General features: G+C 24.4%; 1 protein-coding gene across 12 annotated transcripts in view; it reads right to left on the bottom strand.

Moving 5' to 3' along the window:
• Nucleotides 1-27,211, bottom strand: part of LOC129610439 (cell adhesion molecule Dscam2) — a 190,179-nt gene that overhangs the window by 123,235 nt on the left and 39,733 nt on the right. For all 12 annotated transcript variants that reach the window (XM_055523020.1, XM_055523018.1, XM_055523017.1 and 9 more), the window contains exons 3-5: nt 25,912-26,073; nt 19,188-19,334; nt 5,567-5,684 (exon numbers count right to left, since the gene is read on the bottom strand). In XM_055523020.1, the coding sequence (XP_055378995.1) occupies nt 5,567-5,684; nt 19,188-19,334; nt 25,912-26,073 (427 nt within the window). The remainder of the gene's footprint in view (nt 1-5,566; nt 5,685-19,187; nt 19,335-25,911; nt 26,074-27,211) is intronic.

Genomic DNA, 27,211 nt, shown 5'->3' with positions numbered 1-27,211 from the left:
TAATTTCTTGTTCGTAGAAGGTATAACAATTTTTTTGCTGTTTATTTTTTTTTTAAATGCAAAGTATGTATGTATGATATGCATTATTTTTTGTACGTATATATATATATATGAAGTGTAGAATTAAACCCAATCAAATTCATATTAATAAAATGGATTCATGCATAGGCATATCTCTTTTTGTTTTATATGTACATACAAGTTGTGTCTCTCTATATTAAAGTTTTAATCTTTAATTGTATATTTAATATATAGGGTGAGTTTACCAGCATTTGGTTTTTAACAATGAGAAATTTTAATTTAATTTTTATTTAAGCTTGTAAATCAGATTTCAAAATTTAAATTTTAAATATTATTTTAGGTAAATTTTTTTGTGGTTCATTCGGACGATAGATTTTTTGCATATTTAAGTCGGAATATCACCCGGTATATACATAATGACACATTTAATAATTAAATGTAAATAATCATTTTACCAAACTTTCCAAGGAGATAATTTTAGATGCGTCAAATCGCATCTTTGGTCAATTCATAGACTCATGCAAATTAGTTTGTTTACGATTTAAAACTAATTGATTCCAAAAATATCCTTAGCTAATATTTTGCTATTATGAATAGCACGTTGTTATGAAACTATTTAAGTACTTTTTCATTCCCAGCTCGAATCGATTGAATTAAAGGTAAACTTCGAAATTGTTGTTGCAAATTTATTGTAAAAATATTTGGATACCGATTTTATGGGTAAATTAAAAAACTTAATATATTAGTGCTAACTGATAATATTATTGTGATATTGAATACACTTGAAACACGCTGTACAATATTCATATGTATGTAGGCATGTATGCACATAATACATATGTATATGAATAGTTGCATATAAAAATATTCATTATTTAGTAAAAAACTATAGACTATTTCTGATTGCATACACTCATTTGTTCATTCACAAAAAAAAAACTGCAAACGGAAAAAAATCAAGGAAAGGAAAAAAAAGTTCTGAACCACTAAAAGAGGGACTCACACATACCCATTCAGTTTTTTTTTAATAAATTTATTTTTGTTTTTCATTCATTTTTTTGTTATTTTTTCTTCTTTTTTAGTTCATATTTTTTTACAGTTAAGCTACAAAGAAATATGACTGGAGTAGTGAAATTTATATTTCATGATTTTAACAATAGAAAAGAAAAAATATAGATTTTTCGTTTTATGATTTTGTTTCTGCATTTTTCATAAATTCATGCATGAGAGCAGTTGATAATATTATACACAAATAATAAGAAATTATGCTCCCTTCTATGCTATGCTTCACAATCAGTTTTTACTGATACTGATGATGTTGGCTGCTGTGGTGCTGTCGCAAAATTCTACTACAGAAATTCACCATTATAAATCCTATCAGGAGCTAAACAATTTTGCTTGTTCTACCATTGTTATTGTTTTTTTTTTCTTTCTGTTATATTTTATTTGAAAAACAAAAAAAAAAAATTTTTATTCTTTTGAAATTTTGCTGCGGTTGTAAATCGTAGCGGCTCATTTTAGTAATAATAATGAGGTAAAAAAAACAAAAAAATAAAAAAAAAGGACGAAAATTTAATTCAGAATTGGAGAAGGGCGAATTCGTTTTTTGCTGTTTTTGTTTTCAGTCTCTTTTGTTTTAAGATTTTCAAGTTATCGACGCTCATAATTACAGTAAAATTCATTCACAACAAAACTGAAATAATAGTTATAATAGTAATAATGAAAAAAAAAATTATAATAATAAAAACGGTAGGATATCAGGAACCAAAAACAAAAAAAAAGAAAAAATAAGAAAGAATGAAATAAATAAAAATAAAACAAAAGATAGAAAGAAAAAAAAACTAATTGTGAGGATATTTTGAAAATAAAGAGAGAAAAACAAAACTTCAATTGAATGGGAGGATGATGTTCTCTTGATATGAATTTCGAGTTTAAGGTTGAAATTATTTACTGAGTTGCAGACAATGTACCGGCAATTCAATACATATACCTATACTTATATATTGTACAAGTATTATTATGCATTAAATTATTTATTAGTAATAAGTACTTGTATAATATGTATATAGTGTTATATGAATATATATATATATATATATAAAATTATTATATTGTAAAACTATATATTTAAATGCATTCATTTGCGTTCATTAGCCATTTCCAGTTTCCGAAGCTCATATTTTTCTATTGAAATTCACTTTTTATTTATTTTCATAGTATGTGAATATTTTTATATATAATTACAAATTGTGATAAAAATATAGTTATATTATTTGTTGGAATACATTGAGTTAATGCAAAATGGCTGAAAAGTTCATGTAATTGTATTGAAAATTTCTCAAAAGTTCATGCTTCAACTTCATAATTTGAAATTATTAAAAATGTTTAAAAAAATTTTAATTTCGTAAAATTCTTGTAGAAATTCCGTAAAACAAATGCACTGATTTATATTGGTATAGATTTTTTGAAAACTTTAAATTTAATTTCTTGATCGCTTTCTCTTACAAACTATCCCTCTGCGAGTTTATATAAGAAGGAGAGTATAAATTGTGGAATAATGTGTGAAGGTTTCAACATAAATAAAGTCATGCAGTAAAATTTCAAATAATTTCAAATTCTTATATGAACTGGGACTCGGAAGCTGGATTCAAAAATTTTTGGGTTGAATCGAAATTCTCAAAATCTTAAGGTTTTGCTTTCGAAATAGTCTAGAAAGAAAGAGAAATTTTAATTGTTAACACAGCATGCATCAGTTTTAAAATGCAAAATTTTCAAATGATTCGGAAGAGTTGGCATGTTCAAAATTATTTAGTAATTTAGTTCAATTTAATTATACAATAAGCTTTCAGAATTCGAATGCTTGAAGAAAAATTTTACTTAAAACCATTTCTTATTAAAGATTAACTTAAAATATTTGATATTCTATTATACGTACTAATAGTTATTATAAGATTGCTTTAAGGATTAATCTAAAAATACATTCCCTTTTATAAATTAAATTGATGAAGTTTACAAATTTCTTTTTTTTGTTTTCATCCATCTTTGTAATCATCAGTTTTATTTTTTTCCTATTTTTTGTTTTTAACTTTTAATACCTCGTAATTAGTTTACTTGTAACATTTTTTTTTATTGTTTCCTATACGTTTCATCTTCATATTTAGATAGAGATGTGTCGACATATTTAATTTAAACCAAAAGGATAACTTTTTTTTCTTATATACATAAAATTATGTGTTAATACATAACATATTATGTACATATATATTTTATGTGGATTTGAATAAAAAATAAGAAAGAAAACAGAAATAAAGGATATAAAAAAAAATGGAGGAAAATAGAAAGAGCTAGAAAAATTGTGAAGTTATTGAATGAATGAAAGAATTTTGATGAGTTGATGAAATGTGAAACTTTTTTTTTTATTTGAATTTATTTCTTTTCATATTTTCTACTTCTAGTTTTTGTTTTTTTTTTTTGTTTTTCCATTTTTATACAATTTCAATTGAGACTTTAACGTATAACTTAATAATTGGCAATAATTTATTTAGATCTGAGTTTGTATTTCTCGGATTTTTTCTCCTAAATTTACTTACAAAGACTTCTATTTTACATTTACGTTAAACATGATATTGTACATAAGTGCTGTTATATTAGTGTATGAAGGAAATTTGCCATGACCTATCGGAAAGCTTATTTTACATAATTTTTTAACAGTACATTTCGTTTTGATTTCCAGAAACCGAATAACTTTTTTGAATTTTCTCTAAGTACTTATAAATTTGACTTTTTGGCTTCCAACTAATGATTTTTTAATACTTTTAATTCTTATATTGGTTCTGCTCCTGATCTTATATTAACATTTTAGGAGTATTATACGACTTGGGTATAAATTAAAGTTCACAGAAATAAATTCGAGCTTGAATTTATGAAAACTTATTTCCTATGTTGAATGGACTTAATTACTTAATTTATAAAAAAATTCAATGCGTCTTCATATTTCAAAGTTTTTTATTAAGTTGAAGCTTTGAAATATTAAGACATTCAAAAATTTAAATATGAGAATTAAAGTAATTTAGAATTATTGGAGAAAATCCTTTCCTTTCAAATTAAATCTTTATTCTTAAAGTTTTTTTTTTTGCAATTTTTACAATTTAAATGCAAAATAACAAAGAAAAAAAAATTTTTATATTAATAAGTTTTTAATATTGTTATCGTACAATTTCATTTCCTACACAAAAAGAATAATTCTACTAAATGAATTTAGTCAAGTGTGCAAGATTCTTAAGATCCCACTGAGAAAAATGTGTCCCTAATTTGGGTACAAAAAAATTTTAACTCTAAAAATATTTTCATCTTTTCTTTTACATTTTTCCTTTTTTTTATGTCTGTTTGTTAATGAAAATCCTGGACTTCATGGTGAAAATAAAATAAATGCAAAAAAAAAAAAATGAAAAATGATTTAATTGCGAAAAAAAAAAGTTTTCTTTATTAAATTTTCATAAAAATTAAATAAAGTAATTTAAAGGAAAATATTAAAAAGGAAGTGAAAGAAGGTATGAAAATTTATGGTGAAAAAAAGAAGAGAACAGCTTTTTCATAATTTCATTTTTAGTGAAATTATGAAAATATTTTAAAAAATCATTTGATTATAATTCATCTTTTCCGTGGAAGCATTGTTAAATGATTTTTGTTATAGACAAGTTAGAAAATTTAAGCAATTTAATATGAGAATAAACATTTTTTGAAAAATATATGATTTTATACGCTAATTCTGGTGTGCGTTTTGGGTTTTGAGGCAAAGCAATTTTCTATAGCCAACTTAGGTAGCTCTAGAAAATGACGAATTAGATTAGCAAACAACACAAAAGATAGATTCCTAAATGTTTATTCCACTTTCAAATTTGGGAAATATTTTGGATATAAAAATGAGAAGAATCAGACAAATATTTTGGGCTGGGTCCCTGTATGCAGGTGTGTAGAAATGCTTAAGGACAACATGCGCATTATAATAAGAACCTGGAGTCAGTTGGGACTATTTTGACTACAATGTTATAGGAAAGCTATTCAATATTCAATAGAAATTGTAAAAGGTTTACTTGTTGTAAACCTTAACCCTGTGATCCGTCTATAATTCGTTCGTCTTTTGATTGAAATCTTGCTTTCAGAATTCTATAGTTTTTATAAGTCAGTTGCAGTTTTATAAGCAATCTTCTGTGTAAGGCAATAACCATTACACCAAAACAAAATGTTTGCATATCTGTGTTATTACTTTCTTTGTTAGTTTCTAAAAGCTTCTCTAAGAAACTAATAGCTTCGTAGCTTTAATATCTTTTTTCTGGCTTCTAATATCTAATAGCTATTAGAATAGCTTTTGATTTTCGATATTAGTCTAAGTGTAAAACACTTTAAGTACCTTCAGATTCTTTTATTAAATAATTTTTTTTTTTTAATATTCATTTAATTTTTCTTTACTTAATTAAAAAAAAAAGCAGAAACGCAACTAAAACACAATTATATAAGAAAAAAAAAATGTTCAAATTACACTTACCGGTATTCAGGTGATGGACATCCTTGTGCAACACATAAAAGCACTGCACCTTCATCTTGTGACACAGATACAAGTGAAGTATGTTCTACAACACTCGGCGAAATAATTCCTCGGTGATCTAAAAGAAGACACAACAAAAAATGAACGTAATTTAATATAGAACTGAAACTTTATAGTTACTATTCAAAGTTAACTTTGAAAATTTAATACTAATTGATCAAGGGAAACACAATGATGGAAAAATGTATAAAGTGTAACTATGTTATATGCGTATATAAGAAAGTAATGTATGTATCATGTACCTATGGATGCTCATCATAATTATACAGAAGAATGTAGAATGAAATATAGATTGGGTGCGGCTAAGGGTCTTAATTAAATTTTTTTATTTTAATAATTTTTTATTACATTTAAGAGAAAAAATAAAATTAAATAAAATGAAGGGAATTCGCGAAGTAAACTTCCTTCACAACAAGAACCTCTGGTATCACAAAACAAAAAAATGAAAGAAACAGTACGATGAACAAAATGTAACTTATGATAATCCATTTATGGTGATTTAAATGCTTCTAGGAAAAAAGGACAAAAAAAAGGATTTAATTTTAAATAATTACAGAATGGTTAATGAATGCAAACTTTATAGCATATACTTATAAGTTTATTAAAATTAATGATGCCTCTGCTTTAAAATGTGCTGTACAAGCGAGCTGGAAACAGTAAGCTCGGTAAAAATTTTTTATAAGAAATAATTTAAATTTTGAAAAAGTTTTTGTTTATTTTGCTGTAATAAACTAAAGCAGTTTAATTTTAATTATTTGTTTTGAAATGGTTATATTTTATAGCCGCTATAATAATGAAAATTAAAATAATATGCTGAGCAACGCGCTATAAATCTTGTTATGAGTTTTATAGCATTGCGCTATAAATTTTCGACTAAGTTTTCGGTCTCTATTATCAAGAAAAAAGGATCTTTTCCCGTAATCTCTGTTCAAATTTACGTGGAGTTAGGATGCTCTCGTTTCTTTCTTAAAAATATGGTAAGACTAGATTTAATACATGAAACAGTTATGAAGGCGTAAACTAAATTTTTGTCAAAATAAGTTGGTTATATTAAAGGGGATGCAATTATATTCTACTTTTATTTCATGATGATGTTAAATGAGTTGTTGGTCATTTTAGATACACTAAGCTTTTAATTATAATTCAATTTTTACTTTAAAAATTATTTTAGCTTTTCAGGAATTTTTTTGTAGATGGTTTTTACGGATAAGCGCATATATGTATAAGTCGATATTTGTAATTTTTGTTAAGTTGTTTAAGTGTATCTAAGTGGTTCATCTACTGATGAGTAGGGCCAATATGATATGACAAAACGATCTCAGATTGTTGGAACAAAATCGTTTCTTATAATAAATTGCTTAAAGACATTATAACTTAACATTTAAATGTATAAGGTCGTATTGTGTTGAGGTCGTTGATTTTGAGTTACATGCTTGAGTTATGTATTACAAATTCAGAGTGTTCCATTATAATTGACACTTTAATAAGTTCATATAAAAAAACTCTTTTAATTATTTTTATTCTACTAAATCGCTTTTATTTTTTTTTAAATTCTTTCCCATGGCTTAACAATTTAAATCGCAAATTATGCGATATGATCAGAAAGCGAAATTGGAAAAATTTTCATATAAAAGTACCTAATCTTTCAATAATTAAAAACTCGAATATTGTGAAATAAATAGGACTTAGTTTTCACTATTTATTTAAATTTGGTAACCATATAAAAATCCCGATGAAAAATTGTAACCACACTGCAACAGAGTATTGAATTCTTTCAAAATTTATTGTTTTGTCATGTTGGGCACGGAAATAATGAATACGTTAAGACTACACTTATAGTATGATTCATTCCACCTAAGAGCTTCTTATATTTAAATCAAAATTATTTTATTGAAAAATTCTAATTTTGATCCTCTTAATTTAAAAAACAAAATGTTTATTAAATCTAAAATAATATCAATATAAAATATTCATGTGTGAAAAACAAATACCGCGCTTGGAACAGCATGTAAATATCGAGGCCTCTCGACTTATATAGGGGAAAACATTTAGTGAAAAAGAATGAAGCGAGCGAGACCTCCTGATTTAGCCTAAGGTGCTGTTCACAGACTGAAGATACAAAAACACGATAGAGCAATATTAATAGCTGGTCAGTTTGAATAATGTTGGAAGCTTATGACTATATGACCGTTTCAGATTGGATTTATGTTTCCCACTATTGATAAACCTGAAGACAGTTTGGGTCGTCCTATATTTGTTTTTCAATGATTTTTAACACCTCCCACATGTATTAAAAAGAATATATGAAAAATACCTCCCCAATACCAATAAATTAATTTACAGAAAACCATATTTTTAGAATTAAATTTTTAGATTTAAGTTCGTAAATATTTATGTTTAGTTTTAAGATATAATTTGTATATATTAGATAATATTTTAACCAAACCTTTATAGTAATAATTTTATTTTAATATTTTCTAATTTAATATTTTTAATTTGAGTTTTCGCATCCAAATCTTTTATTGTAGCCATATTATATAAAATTATCTTAAATTTCAATAGGAGTGCTATTTATTAGAGACATTGAGCGGTATAATTGTAATATTTTTCAGTAATGAATAAAGGAATTAAAAAAAAGTCAATGCTTTTCCATTTTAATTGTCGTAGGTTAAAAAAATAAAATGGTGCTTATTTTTCGTTTATTATAAATTTGATTAATTTTCCCCACGTGTTTAACCGTGAATAAGATAAATTTGTTTGGATACAGTTATCATTTTCTCTTTTTTTTAATATTAAAAAATTGCTTGTAACCTTGAGGTAAGGTTAAGTATTCGAGTATATTGAATATATAAAGCATAATAAAAAGTAACGTGAGAATTTTATTCTTATTATGTACTCGGTTGTTTCTGTTCTCTTTTTGTTTTTTGTTATGCCGCATTAGACCTACAAGATCTGGGGATTGTGATTTATTTTTTTTACATTTCGTTCTCATTTTATGTATGTATCTTGGTATAAATTCATATTTCGTTAAACTAAAATTTGTGTAGGGTATTATGGAGAAGAGGAAATAAAACTCTGCTGCAAATTTATTTATTTTTATCATTGTGTTAGTCATAAATCCTTTAATACACTTTTCATGTTAAAAAAACAAGTATACTCTTGGGGCAATGTAGCAATTCAAGCTAAAAAAAAGCAAGAGATTTCCTTTAATGTCAAACAAAAATAGAAAGACAAAGAGAGACAAATTGAAACAAAGAGAGGAAAAGAAAATCAGAAAAATGAAAAAAAATAAATATATTTTTTTTTTGTAGTCATTCTGATAAGGATGTAAAATGTAAAATAGAGAAATGTAACGATAACCAATATTAAAACAGGAAAGGATAAGCAATTGCATTTTATTTCAATTCTAAATCCTTTTGCTAAGATCTTTTTGTTTTAGAATTTTTGCGGGAACCGAAATTTATATATTGGAGTTTTTTTTAATTCTATAAATTTTTTTTTTAGGTCCTGACAGGTTTTGCTTATATAAATGCTAAATTTTTATTTTAAAATTAATTCTAATCAATGTTTTACTATATATGTATGTATTCAAAATAGTATTTGGGGGGGATCAATATTTTTCAAGTATGCAATTCAAAATTCAAAGGCTATAATATAGAAAACAAAAAATGGTTATTTTGTCTGCAAATGAATGCACTGATACAATTTTCATGGGTTTCATTTCAAGGAAAAAGCAATTAAATATATTTTTATCTTGCTTCGCTAAATTTTGTCCAAAGTGTTTTGGAAATCAATATTGAATTTATCCTTAAGCAAATTTCAAGCCAAATATAAAGTAATTCGCATTAGATCTGTCTATGATAAAAAATTTATGGAAAAAAAAATAATTTCTAACAAAATAACAAAGGCAATTTAAAATTTTTATTTGATTTTCATAAAGTATTTTTTTTTGAATTAATACTTGTACTGCATTGTTATCGTAACAAGCAATTGAAGTTGCCCACGCTTTCTTCATCATTTGTGTTTGGATAGACTAAAGAATATTTTTAATTATAGAGAATTTTTTAGTTTGGCATTTCAAAAATTTCAGATCTAAAATCAATTAAAAAATAAAAAAATTTACCATACTCAGACACAAGCTAAAATTTTTTTCAACATCAAAATAAATAAAATAAGCAATAAAATAAAGTCTAATAATGCACGAATCAAAAAAATAAAGCATTACAGCCCGAGAAACAATTCAATTACTGCATGAGTCATTTCAATTGATCATTATTTGGTAATCGGAATTGGCCGCCCAGATAATGCGAGTTAACGCCGTTGGATGTTTTACTTTGCGGTTTTTTGAAGTCTATGATTTTTGTCAACGAGACCACAACCAAGCCTTGTGGTGGGTAAAAAGTGTGTACGTGCCAGCTTAGTCGTGGCCCTATACTGTGTAATATATAAATCATTAAAAATTTACAATTTTTAATTATAAACTTGTGTTTTCTATCAAAGTTACTTCTTGCTTGAATTTTGGGACACCCTTATATCCATTTAACTTTTTGATTATTTAAATAATTGAAATATCTCAATATTCTTGTGTAATATAAAATTGTCCTTTTATATTATTACAATTTCTTAATATCGATAATAAATTTAATTTAATTAAATTATTCTGACGACACAATAGAATCCAATTTTGTCATTTAATTGTCCTAATATATTTATTTATGTAACGCGGAATAAGAAAACAAAAAAAAGCAAGAAATTCAAAGGAAAAAACATTTATTACCTACTACGATATCTAACCAATTTTGATAAAACTAAAATTTATCCTTAACTTTAACAACATGCTGTGCTGGTACAGAAATGTTATAAAATAATTAAAGTAATTAAATTCATTAAAATTCTTTTTGAAAATGTTTTGCCACCCTTTTTTTATATATTTATATAGTAAATAACATCTTAAATTAGTTTATTATATTTTTGATATTCCGTTTGTAATACTGAAAAGTAAAATTACAGTCTCAACTACTTGTATCGATGTACTTATATTATTGATTTTATTGAGTCATTACACATGTTTTACAAGACTTATTGGATTAAAGACGTATGATTATATACAGACAAACTTTGTTAAAAGTAAAATATACCACATTTGAGATGGTATTTAATTGCTAATAATTCTTACTAGAATATAAGGCAATAAGTACTTTCTTATTTATGCTAAATTTGCATTCATTATTATACGAATTAAACCCTCAAGTATATAAGGTAGATCAAGTATAAAATAAAGTTTAAAAATACTTCTAATTTTGGTAGAAACCAAATTTTTTTTATCTGAAGGGCTTCTAATTTTGAGTCACAACATTGTAATTGTGTAACCCTATAATATTAGCTTAAATTTACACTATTTTCAACTTTGTTCTTCCTCACACCTAAACAAAATACAAAATGCTCATTGGTTTTTTAATTATATTGTTGTATACCGTTTATTTAAATTAAGCAGAAAATTTATTTTAAAAAATTACTGTAATATGATAATTTTTTTTGTTTTTGTTTAAATTTTAAGAATTACTTTTAGTTATATATTGAGCGTAAATAATTTTTATGTCATTTTGTTTTCGCGAAATAAATTTAAAGATGAAGAAAATATGGTATAGAAAAATACAGTAATGACTACAGATTAATTAAAATTCTTATATAATTGTAGGTATATTTTGTATATACTTACTTCTGTATATATTTTTGGTTTTGGAAGAACTTGCCTTAAAGGCGATCGTTATAAAAATTTTAAATTAAAATATTTCTTTTCAAAAATGTCAAAGTGATTAAAAAAATAAAAAAAATATTGTAGTAATAATCATTACTTAAATTTTAAATTAAATGAAATTCTATTCATAGGAATAATTTCTAATATAATTAAATTTAGAAATGGGGTGGGCGTGTTCTATTGGCAGAATTTTTTTGTGAAAATAGCAATTTTGAATATTAATTAATAGGAACAATTAAATTATTTCTGTGATACCGAAATAAAAGTATAAAGGGCATTAATTAATTGGAAATTTTACATAATTGTCTTCGATAATTAAAACGATTCCCTTATTTTTATACATTTAGTATCAAATGTTGTGAAAGAACAGAGTTCCTTTGGAGTTTTTTAAGTGATTTAGCGAGCAATTGGTCTAGTAAAATATTCACGGTCTACCTTTTCTTACACATATTGAGCAGGTGCAATGAACGAACTACTTTACATAAATTTTAAAATTTTACATGATTTTTCGTTAATTTCAGTTACTTTTACATGTATGCCCCTAAAAATATGCAAAATTTTCATTTTTCATGGAAGATTGTTTGAAAATAATATGCTTGCGAAATACTAAAAAAAGTTTGTTTTTTTTTTTAATATATTGTTGACCGGCAATTTTATTGAAAATTTATCTCATGTCACCGACTATCATTTCGTAATTAGAAGTGGAAGTAAAACAATAAAAATAAACTTTAATAAATGTTATTTATTATTCAACTTTTAATATTTATTTTTTGATATTTTGGTGGCCTAATATCAGAGTCGCTCTCCCCTAATGCAGTATTATATTCACAGTTACCACAATTTGATTCATAGTCACTCGGAAAATCAGATAAAGTATCCGCGTGTAATTCATTGAAAGTTGCTTCGTTATGTTTCGTCATGGTTTTTTTTTAAATTTTTTAAATTATTGAATATTTTTTATAAGAAACGATTTGGCGGGTCTTCATAATGATCAACAATTGCACTGTATGGAATATAGAATACAACAGATAAAGAAAATAACAGCGATGCGAAAAAAAACGCATCACCAGTTTACTCGTGGTCGGTCAACAACGTTTGGTCATCAAAACATGAGTTAACTCGTGATAGGTCAACAATGTGTTAAGATGATGCGTTCTGTAAATACTTTTAACTTATTAAATAAGATTTGGTAACTTAACTCATGTTTTCATGAGTTAAGTTAATTTTCATTCATTTAAAACTTTTTAAGTTTTTTAGACCTAGTATCATTAATAGTAATTAAAAATATATCGTTTAGAAGAACCCTTTTTTTTAGCAATTATTTTTATAGCACCTATTGGGTTTCTTTACAAAGAAAATATGTTTTTCGTTTTAATTACATTTGAACCTATTTTTTCCCAAAAATTTAATTAAAAATATCACCTAATTTTTTAATTACTTATATCCAGTCTAAAATTTTATCTTAACTGAAGAATTTTTTCACTCAAAATGACTTCATCTTTTACAAATATTAAGATTCTCATTACAATTTTTTTTTACATTTAAAATTTATTTAAATTCAACCATAATTATTTTCAGAAATAAATGAAATAATTTTAAAAAGTTTACGAGATCTTAAATATTAACCATAATAAAGAAGAAATAAGAAAAAAAACCTAAAAAATTCTTAAATTACACCTGCCAAGAAAATGAGAGCAAATTATTTTTTAATCAAATAAAAAAACCAACAAAATTGTAAAGGGAAATAAAAGTACACGAAAGATTTTACTCTCTCTCTCTTTCTTCCAGGGTAAATCCTTCTCCTTTATTTCATGTTTGTTTTGTTTTTTTACTTAACTTCAAAATCTTTATCAATTTTCAATTAATTAAATTTAAACCTCGAGGTTTTACATTTCTTTTTTTGAAAGGTTGTCTTTTAGTCTTCATTTTATTTTTCATTCCAATATTCTGGTGATTTTAAGAATAATTTATATAAAAAGGTAATTTTTTTTCTTTTTGAGTTAAGGAACATAAAAGAACATCAACAAAAATTTTATTTTTGTTTTTTTTTTTAGAAGAGATCTAGCGTTGGAGAAGAAAGAAAAAATGTGTAAAACAGATAATCAACTATACATACATACATACATATAAACAAACATTATATTTTTGGGTACCTTACTCCGATTTAGAATTTTAATTAACAATTAAAGGGTTAGGGTGTCCTTTTCAAAAAAAAAAAAATAAAATAAAAGGAAAAATAGGGAAACAAGAAAACACAAATAAAATGATAACTAATTTTTGAAATGAGAAACCTTTGTAAAACTCAATTTTATTTAATTTCAAAACCAGAAAACCAGTAAATAAAAGAAAATTACAATGAATGACGTAACCTATATAGTATAATGTCAGACCATGGATACACTATATGTATACAATATGTAATAAAAATGAACTTTAAATGAAGAACTAAGAAAACCCCGCGAGAAGCCGAGTCAAATGTTTTTCTGCACAAATATTTTCGGGAAATTTAAGTATGACGGCAAAAAAAGGATTCATACTTTTGTGCCCATTCTACGATCTTTATTTTTAGAACTTTTATTAGAGGTATATTCCTTTACTTTATTCCTGTCCCAATCAAGTCCAAATCATATAGGATTCTTTTGCTTGATTATTTAAGTAATTTTTGAAAATTTAGTGCATCTTGCTGAATGCGTGTCGCTCAGACAAATAGATGGTCTTTTGTTCTTCAGATTTTTTCTCTTTGCTCAATCACATTAAAAAAGGACGAATCGGTAATTTGAATATTACAGGGCGAAAAAAAAAATATGAGCAAGTAATTTTGATTATATAAAAATTGTTGCGATTGAGCACTTTTGTTCAATTATGGCTCCAAAATATAAACATATGATAGCTCATACGAATTTTACGATATGAATCAAGTGAATAATTCTAAGCCATTTTGTATCTTTCTTCTACTAGCATTTTTTTTCTGCCTTCTTGAAGGATCTAAAAATTTCAAATAATGCGATTAACCTTTGAAAAGAAAATACGATGAACGAAAAAAAAATAAAAGAACCAAAAATAAAAAACAAACACATTTTTGAGAAATTTTTTTATAAAATGTTTTCTAATCAGGGCATCTAAGGATATTTCACATTGCAAAAGGAAAGTAACTTATGAATGTATTTGTATACGACGGTCCATAGCATCAAAAACAAAAAAAGAAAAGGGAAAAAATTAACAAACGAAAAAAAAACAGAAAATTCCTTTTTAAAGATCTTAAAGGTTATTTTTGAACAATGGAAAGTCAAGAAAAATAGGAGAGGAAAAAGAATTTTGATTGTAATCTTACGATAAAAATGTAAATTTCCTTTTGGCTTTTCCTTTTCCATTTTATTTTTATTATTCCTTCCAAAAAGTGAAATTAATGTTGTAAAGGTGCTAATATTGGTTCTTTGAAATTAATTTTTAATATAAACTAAGGTCAGTTTCTATTTTGAAAGGATTCATGGATTCATCATTGAAAAAAAAAGAAAAGTGGAAAAAAATTCATCCCACATTTTGATTACTTCTTTTTTTAAGACCGTTTTTTTTTTTTTAATTTTTGTTTCATTTTTTATTAATTTATTTAAATTAGTACCAATAAACTGGTTAAAAATTAACGCTAAATTTAACCTTTAAAATAATTGAATAAAAAAAAAACAAAAACGCACACTGATTAAATTTTAATTTTCTTTCTTAATTTTGTTTTGATTTTTTTCTTGGAGAAAAATTTTTAAAAGAAATTTTCATATAAAATTTTACGATATGCGGTTGTTTCTTTTGCTTGAACTTAAAAGTTTTAATTATAAAAAATATTTCATAATGATTTTTTAATTTTTTAAATAAGGATTATGTTTCTTGTTTTTGGAAAATTGTGGAAAAGGTTTAATTTTATAAAGTCATTTTTAGTGTGAGAATTTCAATTTTTGTTTCAGCGTAGTTCTTAATGGTTGTAAGGTTAAGTTTTATAAATAAAGATTAAGCAAGAATAATTAAACTTTAATTTGGCTTTAATTAAAGAAACGTTCATTTAATATGTTAATGTTAATTTAAAATAAACAATCTAAAACAATCTAAGAATAGAGAAAATACGAAGAATTTTGTAAATTATGGTAAGGAGTTCTTGTATATTAAGCAGTATGTAGAAATTAGCCTTTATCTGACTTAAAAACCTGTGATCATAGTCAAAGTAAATGGTTAATGAGATAAGTATTTATAAAAGGAGAAAATAAAATAACAAGATTGTCGTGTTCTAGAAAAAAATTCAGGGCTAGCACGGCACGAAAGATCTAAGACTACCTCTTGAGAAAGTTTGGTGCTTTCGTTTGTTGCAGAAGCGAAATACTGAGAATATACACCAATTTTGTTCTCACGAATTTCAGTCTGCTCAAGTTCATCAACTGAGTGGATGTTGAGCAACTGTTGTAGTGGTATGCCTCGCACTCAAAAGGGAGGTACAACAAAATCCGTAACGCGCTATTTCCTCAGATGTACCAATCTTCAAATCTGACAAATATGATATAAAAATCATTAGTTATCCTTAAATTGTGCATAACTTGCAAGTAAAGTTCGCATACTGCTTACCCAGAGATTTGAAGCAAATTACTAAGTAAGTTATTATTGCGTTTATATAATTATAAAATAGAACATAAGATTTTAATATATTTCATATCTATGAGTATATAAGATTGCCATGTTATGCTCGGTTTGTGTTTTGATATAAAGCCCAAATATTGTTATCTAAATATTTTTCAACTCTATACTCTGCATCTATTAAGTATGTATGTGCAATGATGTAATAATGTGATCTATAATATTTAATAAAAACAAAAAGAAATATTGCGAAAATTCTCCTGACAGACTAAATTGCAATAAATACCTGTATTGTCTATACGCGCTGGTATTTAAGGAGGAGTAAAAGAATAAAGGAAAAATGAAAGCAAGCAAATTGGAAGACAAAATTTTTGGTTGTAATTTTTTTTCTTTGTATTTTACTGTTGGTGTTTCTGCGAATATTTTTCTTTGCTTTTTACGAATCTAGGGACTCGTTAAAATCCTCACTGGAACTTTTTGTTGACTTGTTAAATTTATATTTATATATATATATATATAATCGGAACAGATTTTATTTTCGTTTAACAGAATTGATTTTTTTTTCTTGTTTTATTTTTTTACATTTTTTTTTTGCTTTTCTTAACTTAATTCGGAAATTTGTTACACAGAAAACAGAAAAAAATCAGGTAAAAATTTTGATTGAACTGGGATTTTTCTTTGTTGGCTTTTGTTTTTTATTTCCTTTACCAAATAGGTAAAACTTGTCTTATGTTTTTAATGTTTAATCTACTTTTTATATTAGAAAATTTCGATTACTTTATTTTTGCTTTATTTAATCCCGTATAGAAGTCAAAGTATTTTCCAGAATTTGAATTTCAGTTCAATATTTTAAAAATTTACTGATTGATTTTGCGTTAACAAGCTTTAAGTTTCTTAATTACAACCCGGTTTATTTCATTGCTTAATTATTTGACCATTAAGGTGGACGCTAAAAAAAAATGCACTACGAAAAATTAATTATATTATTTCACTTTTCGTCTAGGTTTTACTTTGTTGGTGCTTTCAAAAGTTTTCAAAGATTCAATACAATCATGTGGACACACTCGTTTTTGACAATTAAGAATAATCTAAACTATTAATATTAATTTGTGTAAAAATAATAATTGTGGTTTCACTCTGCATCATCAGAAGCGGAGTTACGTGGATATAATATTGTATATTTTAGTAACTGTTTTAAAGCTGTTAACTGTTTGCAGCGTGTAATTGTAAAACGTTTGGTGTTAAAATTTTTGTTTAACAAAAATACAAATATTTATTTAGTAATATTACGAATTATGAAACACAAAACAAATATATCCAAATTCAATATTTAAATGATAAATATAGGAGAAAAAGAGAAATAATTTTAGAACAGAGAAGATCATCAGATCGAAGCACTTCCGGCAGAACTGTCTGTATTTCTTCATTTCATCCATAGGAAGAAAGAGAGTGAATATCATTTTAATACATTCTGGTAATGCTATTTTCAAGGGAAGATACTATTGTTCCTGTTATAAGGTTCCCATTTTACAAATTTATAAAAAAATCATTGCAAGATTACAAGTTTATCATAGATTTTTTAAAATTTTTTCGTAACTTGTTGAAGAATCCTGAATGAGAATTCAGAAGCGAAAATAAGCTAAAAAGTTCGAACACATCAAAATTTTGCTTAAGAATGTTGAATTTTGAAAACTCTCATTTTTGTGATCTTTAACACAATAATTGTTATATGGGAGTATTATTTGAAAATTTGATTAACCGTATAACAGAGTTAACAAGAAAATGAACAAAATGAATCATTATATATATATTATATAGGTAAACAAAATGTTTGTGTACAAATAATTTAATACCCACACTCTCTACAAACTAACTTACCTAATATCATTTCGTTAAAAGAAAGGTACATGAACGATACACATAATGTACATTATGTGAACTCTTGCTTTTAGACATAAAATATAATATTATATGTATACATGTCATATTTAAACATCAATACATAATATATAATATATATGCAGTTATATTAGAAGTAAAATCAGAGTAAAATGTTGTTTAGCATTTATAGAAATTCTGGTTCGTAAATTAACATTCTTTTGCAAATATTGTAATTTAGCCTTCGTACATATATAAAAATTGCAAAAGAAAAAAAAATAAAAAAGAAAACACTCTAAATATATACCAAAACGACGACGACAGGACATTTTCATAAAATATTGTTATACATATATGCGACTATCGAAAGATGAAGATGAAAGGAACATGATTTTTGTGTATGTAAATATATATACATATAAAAGGACGCGGGAACAGGGAAGAAAAATTTCCTCTACTTGAAACATAGAATACATGGGACATGGGTAATTTTTCTTTTTCTGGTCGTTTCTTGTTTGTTCGTTTGTTTGTTCCGAAGAGGTTATGAGAAAGTATTAACTTTAATGATAAAGAATTAATCAGAACTTGATGGTTGTATAAAAGAATAATCAGTCATTATAAGAAATTGGTATAATGAACATTATTCTTTCTACATATATGAAGGAAAATGGTTTTTGCTCTTTAATTTTTTTGCTTTTATTTTTATAAATATATAGCCTTTGATAAAATATTCAAAGATAAAATAAAAGCATCAGAAATGAAAAAGAAAAAAAAAACTCTAACCTCAAATCTGTTCATATTACTAAACTAATCATTAAAAAAAAGAGAGAATAAGAAAAAATACAAGAAAAAAATTAAGTAGAGAATTTGAATAACTGGAAAGCTGAAAGCAAATATGAGACTTTAGGCATCTCTACTATGTAATCTCATCTTACAATACACTAATATACATACATTTGTATATATATGCATATTAAATAATAATGATATGAAATGTATGTATTACAATGTAGTATGTATTCATTAGCTACATAAAATACTTACATATACCTATAGCATATATGTCCATAAGATATAAAAATAAAAAGGCTTATACAATTATATTATTGTATTCATGCACGAGTACATAATGTATATATACACAAAGTACATAATATATATATATACAAAAAGTAAATAAAAGCCTAGATAAACACATTTTATAAGATAGGAAGAAAAAAAAACTCCTTTAAGCAAAAAACAAATTAGAATATAGAAAAAAAAACATAACAAAAATTAAAAAAAAAAAATTAAATTGAAAGAGATACTTACCAGTGATCCTGACTTTTGCTGGTGAACTCATAACAACTTGTCTAGTTAAACGATGCATTGTACGACAACGAAAAGGATGTGTTCTATCACTATAGTCGAGATCATGAATTAATAATTCACCGGTGGGTAATAAATGAAATTTTCCATCTAAATATATATATACATATACATAGTATATTACGAAGATATACGGTATATAAAGAAATAAGAAAAGAGAAAAGAAAAACAAATATTAGTCATGTTATTATTATATAATAATAAATTATATATTTAAATACATAATAATATATAAGTAAAGTATATTATAATAAGAAAGTTTATTAAATATGTAATGTATATTTAAACACATGTATGTTATAAAAATATATATGCTATATATAATATATAGATTTTATAAAATGAGATTTTATATACCTCACAAATTAAATTTACATAATATATAGTACATTTGTAATGACCAAATATGCTCATATTATAAAAAAATATTTGATTGCATTAAGCTTTCAAATATTTAATGTAAAATATGTTTATACATAATTTATATTGTATGTATACCAATATAATATACCTACAGTTAAAATTATATTGGAAATTACATGGGTTTTTTTTATGTAACACATTGCATAATTTGTCATATATGTTTTCATATATTGGGCAAATGAAACGTACACAAAGGTGTTCGAAAGCAAAATAGTCTCAACATGAAACTTAATTTTTATGTAAAATAGAAATTTGATTCGATGTATTAATCAAATTTGAGTTTAATAAAATTATTTGAGTTTAATAAAATTATAGGTTTTGAAGCTCTCAAGTAATAACAAATTGAATTTCATAGTTCAGTTAGTCCCATCTCTTCTCACTTAATCAAATTCAAAGATTTTGATAACTTATTGATTTGTCTCAGTATAAGTTTATAGATTTATTAATTTGTTATAAGTTTTATTAATGCCTAAAACCGCGCATATAATTAACAATCTTTTGATTAAAAACTAAAATATATAAATCAGAAAAATTCAGTATTTTTATTTTGAAATGAGAATAGTTATAGTTGGCCGTGTCAATTTTGTGATACCCGTACGAATAATTAATGATTTTGAATGTCTAAGATAATTGACATACAGTTTTATACAACCTTTTGCTTCTTGTATATAGTGCAATTTAAAAAAATAATTACCATACAAAATCATACAATCTAAGAGCATTAGTTTCTGAGCTATGAACAAGTAGCTTATGAAGTTATATAGCAGCTACAACAAACAAAAATTTCAACGGCTTTAAACACAATAGCCTTAACAATATATTTGTTTGTGAGAATTTCCAAAGCTATGAGCTGATCAATTAATGAGGTATGGTAAAATAACTTTTGGTGTTGTATGACAGCTATTACAAGCACCATTTTATCATATATGATTTTGTAAAATTTCCGTACTGTAGGTTGAACAATTTTCAAACTGCTGCCCGAACCGGTACCTCGATTAGTTTTTGAGTTATTATTGATGTCGATGGACGAACGGACAAACGAATAGGCATTGTTAAACCGATTCAGAATTAGACGCTGAACAAAAGCATATGCTTGAATTTATATATAAGACCATTATTTCTTAGCGTTATAAATGGTAAAGCAAATTTAGTATAACGTTCAACATACGTTCGTACGATTAATTGTGAAAATATATGCGAATTTACAACTCTTACATACGTAAAGTTTTGGATTTTGAAAACGACTTTTAATTTTAATATAATTTCATATGAAATATTTATATATATAATATTTATATTATTATAAATATGTATTATAACATCATCCCTTCATTTATGTTAGTATAAACTTAATACGAAAGTTACTTAACAAAATTAAATAATTTAGATAAGAATGTTCGCAATAATAATAATATGGTTGTGTATAAATACAAATATGTTTATATATAACATTTCTGATACATGCACAATACATATTACATAATGTGTATCATGCGTTACTATAAAATATTTGCAAGTATACAAAAACAATTATAAATATTTCAAATACCTTTAATAATCAAAAGATCAATGATTAATATATTATTAAATAGTTTTCTTTTTGTTTTTGCATTCTGAGCTATGGAAAATATTTCTATAGAAATTTTCTTTAAATTAAATTTTAATTATTTGCATTATAAGCAACTTTTCTTTTAAATTCCTTTATCCTTTGCTAATTTTGTATAAATATTTACTTTGATCGGACATGGATGTTATACATGATTCTTAGCGGTAACCATAACATTAATGAAGTAATTCTAAACTAATTTAATTTAAAAATAAAATTTTGCTTAAATATTGTAATATAGAATATAGGTAATTTATAAAATTAATTTTAGAGATTGTACGAAATAATTACCACAATTCAAAATTTACAAGATGATTTGCATATTTATGGTTTTAAAGGGATGAATTTCCATATTATGAATCAGTGGTTTACATATTAGATGAATGAAGTTAATAAATTTAATAAATTATAATTATGCAGGTGCATTTAGCGCGTATTTTTTATTATAGCTATTTGTATTTTTAAATATTTTTATCTTCTAAATAAATTATCTTTTATTTTTAGATAAATTATAAATCAGTTAAGAAGTAATCAGAATCCAATAAGTATTCAACAAATATATGAATCAAGTACACATGAGGAAGACTTATTGCAATTTCACACAAAAGAATTTGTTATACGTTTGCTATGATTGTATCTTATGAAGTGTTTATGAATATGCGTCTATATCGCATGGCACTATTTACATAAAATAATTTGATTAAATTACGTTCTCAAAAAAGAAGTAACAATATTAACATTTTTTTATACACTTTATAATATAATAATATTGCATATGTTTGGGCGAAATTATTTATTCAAAATCGTTTGCAATTTACAATGTAATACAGATGTTTTAAGCCGCCGTTTGAAAGTAGCGGCTGGTGCAGTTATTAATAATTAAATATTGTAGCCATATAACTAGGAGATTCATTTAGAACTGCTTTTTCGGTAATAATTTAATTCGGTAATAACTTTTGTTTTTGGTATTTGTTAAATAAATGAATAAATGAAATGTAAATAAATTTTTTCGAAAATTTTCGTCTTATATGAATTGTAGATGCACACGTACATTATACATACAGATATATACATATCGTACTTGGCAATAATACCACAACATCTCTAAATTTAGAAGTTTCGATTGAATTAATTACGTGGTTATGGAATTTTATATATGTGAAATTAAGACCGGAACATTTTGTTTTATACTAACATTGTTTTAAAGTTGTGTAAGTTAAAAAAAATAAAACAAAATATCGCGGTGTTTTATTCAATAAAAAAGGATATTATTCGAAAAAATGCAGGGCTGAAATATTTTGAATTATTGTGGTTTTCGGTGTAAATCGAAATATTGCAACAACCCATTTGAAAAAACCGTATACTGTCGTGGATTAAAATATTTTTCTAATTTAACAAGAAACGCTCTCTAAAAAATGTTCGAAAACTGAACTCAGAAAATTTTGAGTAAAAACGGTAACTTTTGATATATCATCACCTGATTTGGAGCAAAATATAGAGAAATATTTTGCGCTTTCAACCACTTGCTAGTAAAAAAATTAACAATTTTGAGATCTTACGGTATTATTTTCATGGTGCGATACATTACGTTATATAACATAAAAGTGAGTTTTAAGAAAGTAAATTAAATTTAACTACTAATTGTCTTTATTTCTTTCTAAAATTTTAAAATTTTAAAAATTTTAAAAATTATTTTTTAAAATTAATAAAATAAAAAAAATAAGAAACTTGAATAAGCCCTGATTTCTTTTATAATTATTCAAAATATTCAGTTCTAATATACGCGATTTTCGAGTACTCCTTAGGCGTAGCTACACGAGAAATAAGAGAAAAATTATTATTTTTATTAAATGTGTTACAAATACGATTTCATAAACGATACAAGACAACATGAAGAACCTACATTCCTACTATATATATAAACATAATTTCAGAAAATGGTGAATTTTTATTTTAATGAAATGTCATAAAAATAAATGACAAATTATATGTTACCAAATATGTACATATGTACATTATTATGTACGAATATTATTCGCTCAAATGCACATAAAAATTTGAGTACAATAAATATTATTGTTACAACATAAAAAAAAAAACCTATGTATGCCTAGATGCTCGAATACATACATGTATACATACTATATATGTTTTACTTATTAATGTGTAACAAATTTATAATTTATTTTAGTTCAAGTAACATACATTTTATGTATTCATTTTAAAATGGACTAAATATTATTTTGTACTTTTATAATAATATTTTCGATATTTTATTTTATATAATTTTCCCTATAGGTATATATTGTTTTTCTTTTGTATGTGTATATTATTATACATATAACATTATGTGTATTCCATTATGATGGTAATAATTTTTATTGGTTTTCATTGTAACATATAAACATATATAACATATTTTCGTAATTAGAAATTGTTTTTGTGTACTGTCATATAAAATATTATTCAAGTTGTATACTTGTATTACGCTGTTATACATATTCGATATATAAATGAATTATTGAAATTAAAATGTAATGTTCGATTCTAACGATTATGAGCTTGAAAATTGAATTCCAAAAAAAATTCATTAATGGTGTTAAGAGCACTAACCTATTGCTTGGTCGTCATAGTCAGGTGGCTAATATACATGTAACAGAAATAATTATGGACGTGATTTTCGTTTTTTAGATGTTGCGAAGTTGATGCAAATTATATAAAAGTTAAAAAATATCAAAATTTTTTTTTTCAAATTCGGGGAACCCTTTTCTTCAACCTACTTGCATCGTCCATATTTTATAAACGGATACGGTAAACGATGAATTTATTTTACCAAATAAATTGTAAACAAATTTTACTAAAAAATCGCCATTGTAAACATAGTTGGCAATTGAATACCAAGTCGTTTTCTTCACTTTGAGTAAAAAATTATAATTTTTACAATTTCTGAAAGAATAATTCAAAATTGTTAGCAATTTTAAATTTTTATTGAAAATAAAGTATGTTTTTAAAAATTTACAAGTACTTTTTATATTTTTTAAATAACTGCCCATATTTTTTTAATAGCACACAAGAGGTTTAAGAAAGACATATGATTTATACACATAGATATATGAATTATCTGGAATATTAAATTTATATATTCCTGGCATACATTTATTTTATATAATGTTGACATTTTTATTTAAATTTTAATGATGGATTATTATTTAAGCACATATGTACAAATTATTTATGTTTAAGTACGTACACGTACAATTTCATATAAATGTAAAAATAAAAAATGAAATTCTATTTAATGACTTTTGTTACAAATTTTGAATAGAAATGTCCAAAAAAAAATTACAAAACTTGAAATTAATATCATACAATATTGGAATTTATTAGAATTGGGGAATGTTTTAAAAATTCGTACATTCAAGGTTGTTGTGGGCAGAAAATACCTTATATTGGTACAGAAAATCTACATATATATGAGCACATATGAATAAATAAGTTTTGTAATTTTGATATTCTTTTTTTTATTATTTATATTTTATTTGTTTTTTATTATTTGATATGAGAATGCAGCATAATATCGCATAGAATGTGATCTAATGGAAATTTTATCATAAAAATCAAATTATGGTATTCATTTTTTATTTAGGAATACTAAAAAAAATTCTTCTCATATTGTATACATATAGGTATATATACTCGTACATATAGATTTCAGTGCTATAAAATTCAAAAATTCAATCATAATAAAAATTAAAAAATAAAATATGTCATAACATTTTACATAACCATAAATATTATGTAATTGTATTTGTAAATTAATATGAATATCTACATTATGTATAATATGTAAAAACTACCCTGTGTTCATGATGTGTTTCTTTAATAAATTTTTGATTTTGGAAGAAGATATGTACGTTATTCTGAATACTATTTATTGTGGCATAATACCTCAATCGCATCTATAATATAAAATTTCTTTTAAACACCAAATTTTTTGTGTGTTCGTTAAGGATGACATAATTAGTGAGAACAACCAGTTTAAATGATTTGATTTTTACTATTTTTTTCAAGAGATTTTGGTATAGAAGTTACGGTATAACAAATGTCATATCTAAATATTATGACAAATTTTGATTATAAAGCGTTTATAATCAATATTGTAAGCAATATTGCGAGAAATTCAAAGAAATTTCTCTGACAAACATAATATGAAATCTTGTTTGCTACCCAATATTATATTTTAAATAAAATTTTTTGCATAAATATACAATACTTTAAAAAGATATTGTCAAATACAAGTAATTCTGTTTCGTATTTATAAGAGCTTAATTTCATGTGCTAGACACGCTATAAATAATATCTACATAAAAAATTTGCAGAAAATTTATTATAAATTATACAATTTCAGCATCCTTTAAATTAAATCAACTTGTTATAATGTAATTATGCGTAAAATGTTTATTATAAATATTCATATACATACAAATGTTGTATGCATACATTACATATTTTATATTTAAAAAATAAACCCTAAATTAACAAACAATTAAATAATAATAATAATACAAAAAATAAATTCAACAACAATTAAATAAAAGAGTAAAAAAAATATGTATGTATATGTATAATTATTCTTACCTCCTTGTAGCGATGGATATATATAGAAGGCAGGTTCTTGAACCCATGACACCACTCGAACTAATTCCTTAACAAATGTTGGCACAACACAACGTAATATTGCTGTACAACCTCTTGATGCACCCAGTACCTCAACGTCCACTTTATAGGCTTGTGCTACAACTGTTATATTATTATATGAATGCAATTTATATCCCGTTATTTACGTTTTTAATATATCACATTTGTTTTATTTCCAACAACAAAAAAATTTAATTTTTTATATGTATGTAGATTATATGGATATGCAAAGAATATGCGAATAAAATGCATTATGAAGAAAACGAAAAAATAAAGAGAGAAAAAGAGAAAAATAAAAATACAATTTTTAATATTTTGTTATACAAAAAACGCATATATTATGTTTGCATATTATATAATAATTTAAATTTAAATGTATATGGTATATAAAATAATAAAAATATAATTATATATTTAAACAAAAAAAAACAAATCTAACACATACATAAATAATTTATAAATATATGTAGCTATGTATAAAAAAAAGAACAAAAATTAAACGAGTAAAATTTATTAAAAATAGTACATAGACGTTTTTTATTTTTATTTTTTCAAAAAAAAAAGAAAAAAATAATTTCTTTCCTTTTGTACATAAAACGTAAAATATTTATTTATAGGAGGAATTCTCTAGGATGCTTGGATAAAGTAAAAAAACATGTTGCCTCCGGTGATTTTCCTACCCTCTTACGTTTCCCTCACATATTTTCTTTAAAAATACTTTATACGTAATATGGGAAGAAGAAAGAATTGAAAAAAGGAAAATGAAAAATTTTGAGTGGCAAGATAAGGTGGCATAGTTGGCAAAAAAAAGAAAAAAAAAACAGGTGAATGAATCTTGGAGACTTTGTAGAGATTAAGATTATTTTATGGTTATGCTGTTTTATGCTGCGCTAATATATTAAAATATTTGTCCTCATAATACACATATATTTTATATTATCTACATACATACACTGCATGGATTATAATGTACATATGAAATTAATAATGAATAAATAATTACTTATTTATAATTATACATGTCGTGTAAATTATAATATTCTACATAAAAATGTAGACATTTATGTAAACATATGCATATGTTTATATAACTATTTTGCGATATAGAGCATGGAAAGGAAGGACAATATTTTTAATGATGAATTGTTAATAAAAAAAAATTATTATTTTTCTTGATATAATTTGCCTGCATCATACATGTAATCAATAAAATCAAGTGCATATACACAGGATTTGTTTT

The sequence above is a fragment of the Condylostylus longicornis genome, unplaced genomic scaffold (assembly GCF_029603195.1).
Source record: "Condylostylus longicornis isolate FDR11 unplaced genomic scaffold, ASM2960319v2 ptg000044l, whole genome shotgun sequence".
In the NCBI taxonomy this organism is placed as follows: Eukaryota; Metazoa; Arthropoda; class Insecta; order Diptera; family Dolichopodidae; genus Condylostylus; species Condylostylus longicornis.
The sequence above is the reverse complement of the archived record's forward strand: the minus strand, read 5'-3'. Positions and strand labels throughout refer to the sequence as shown.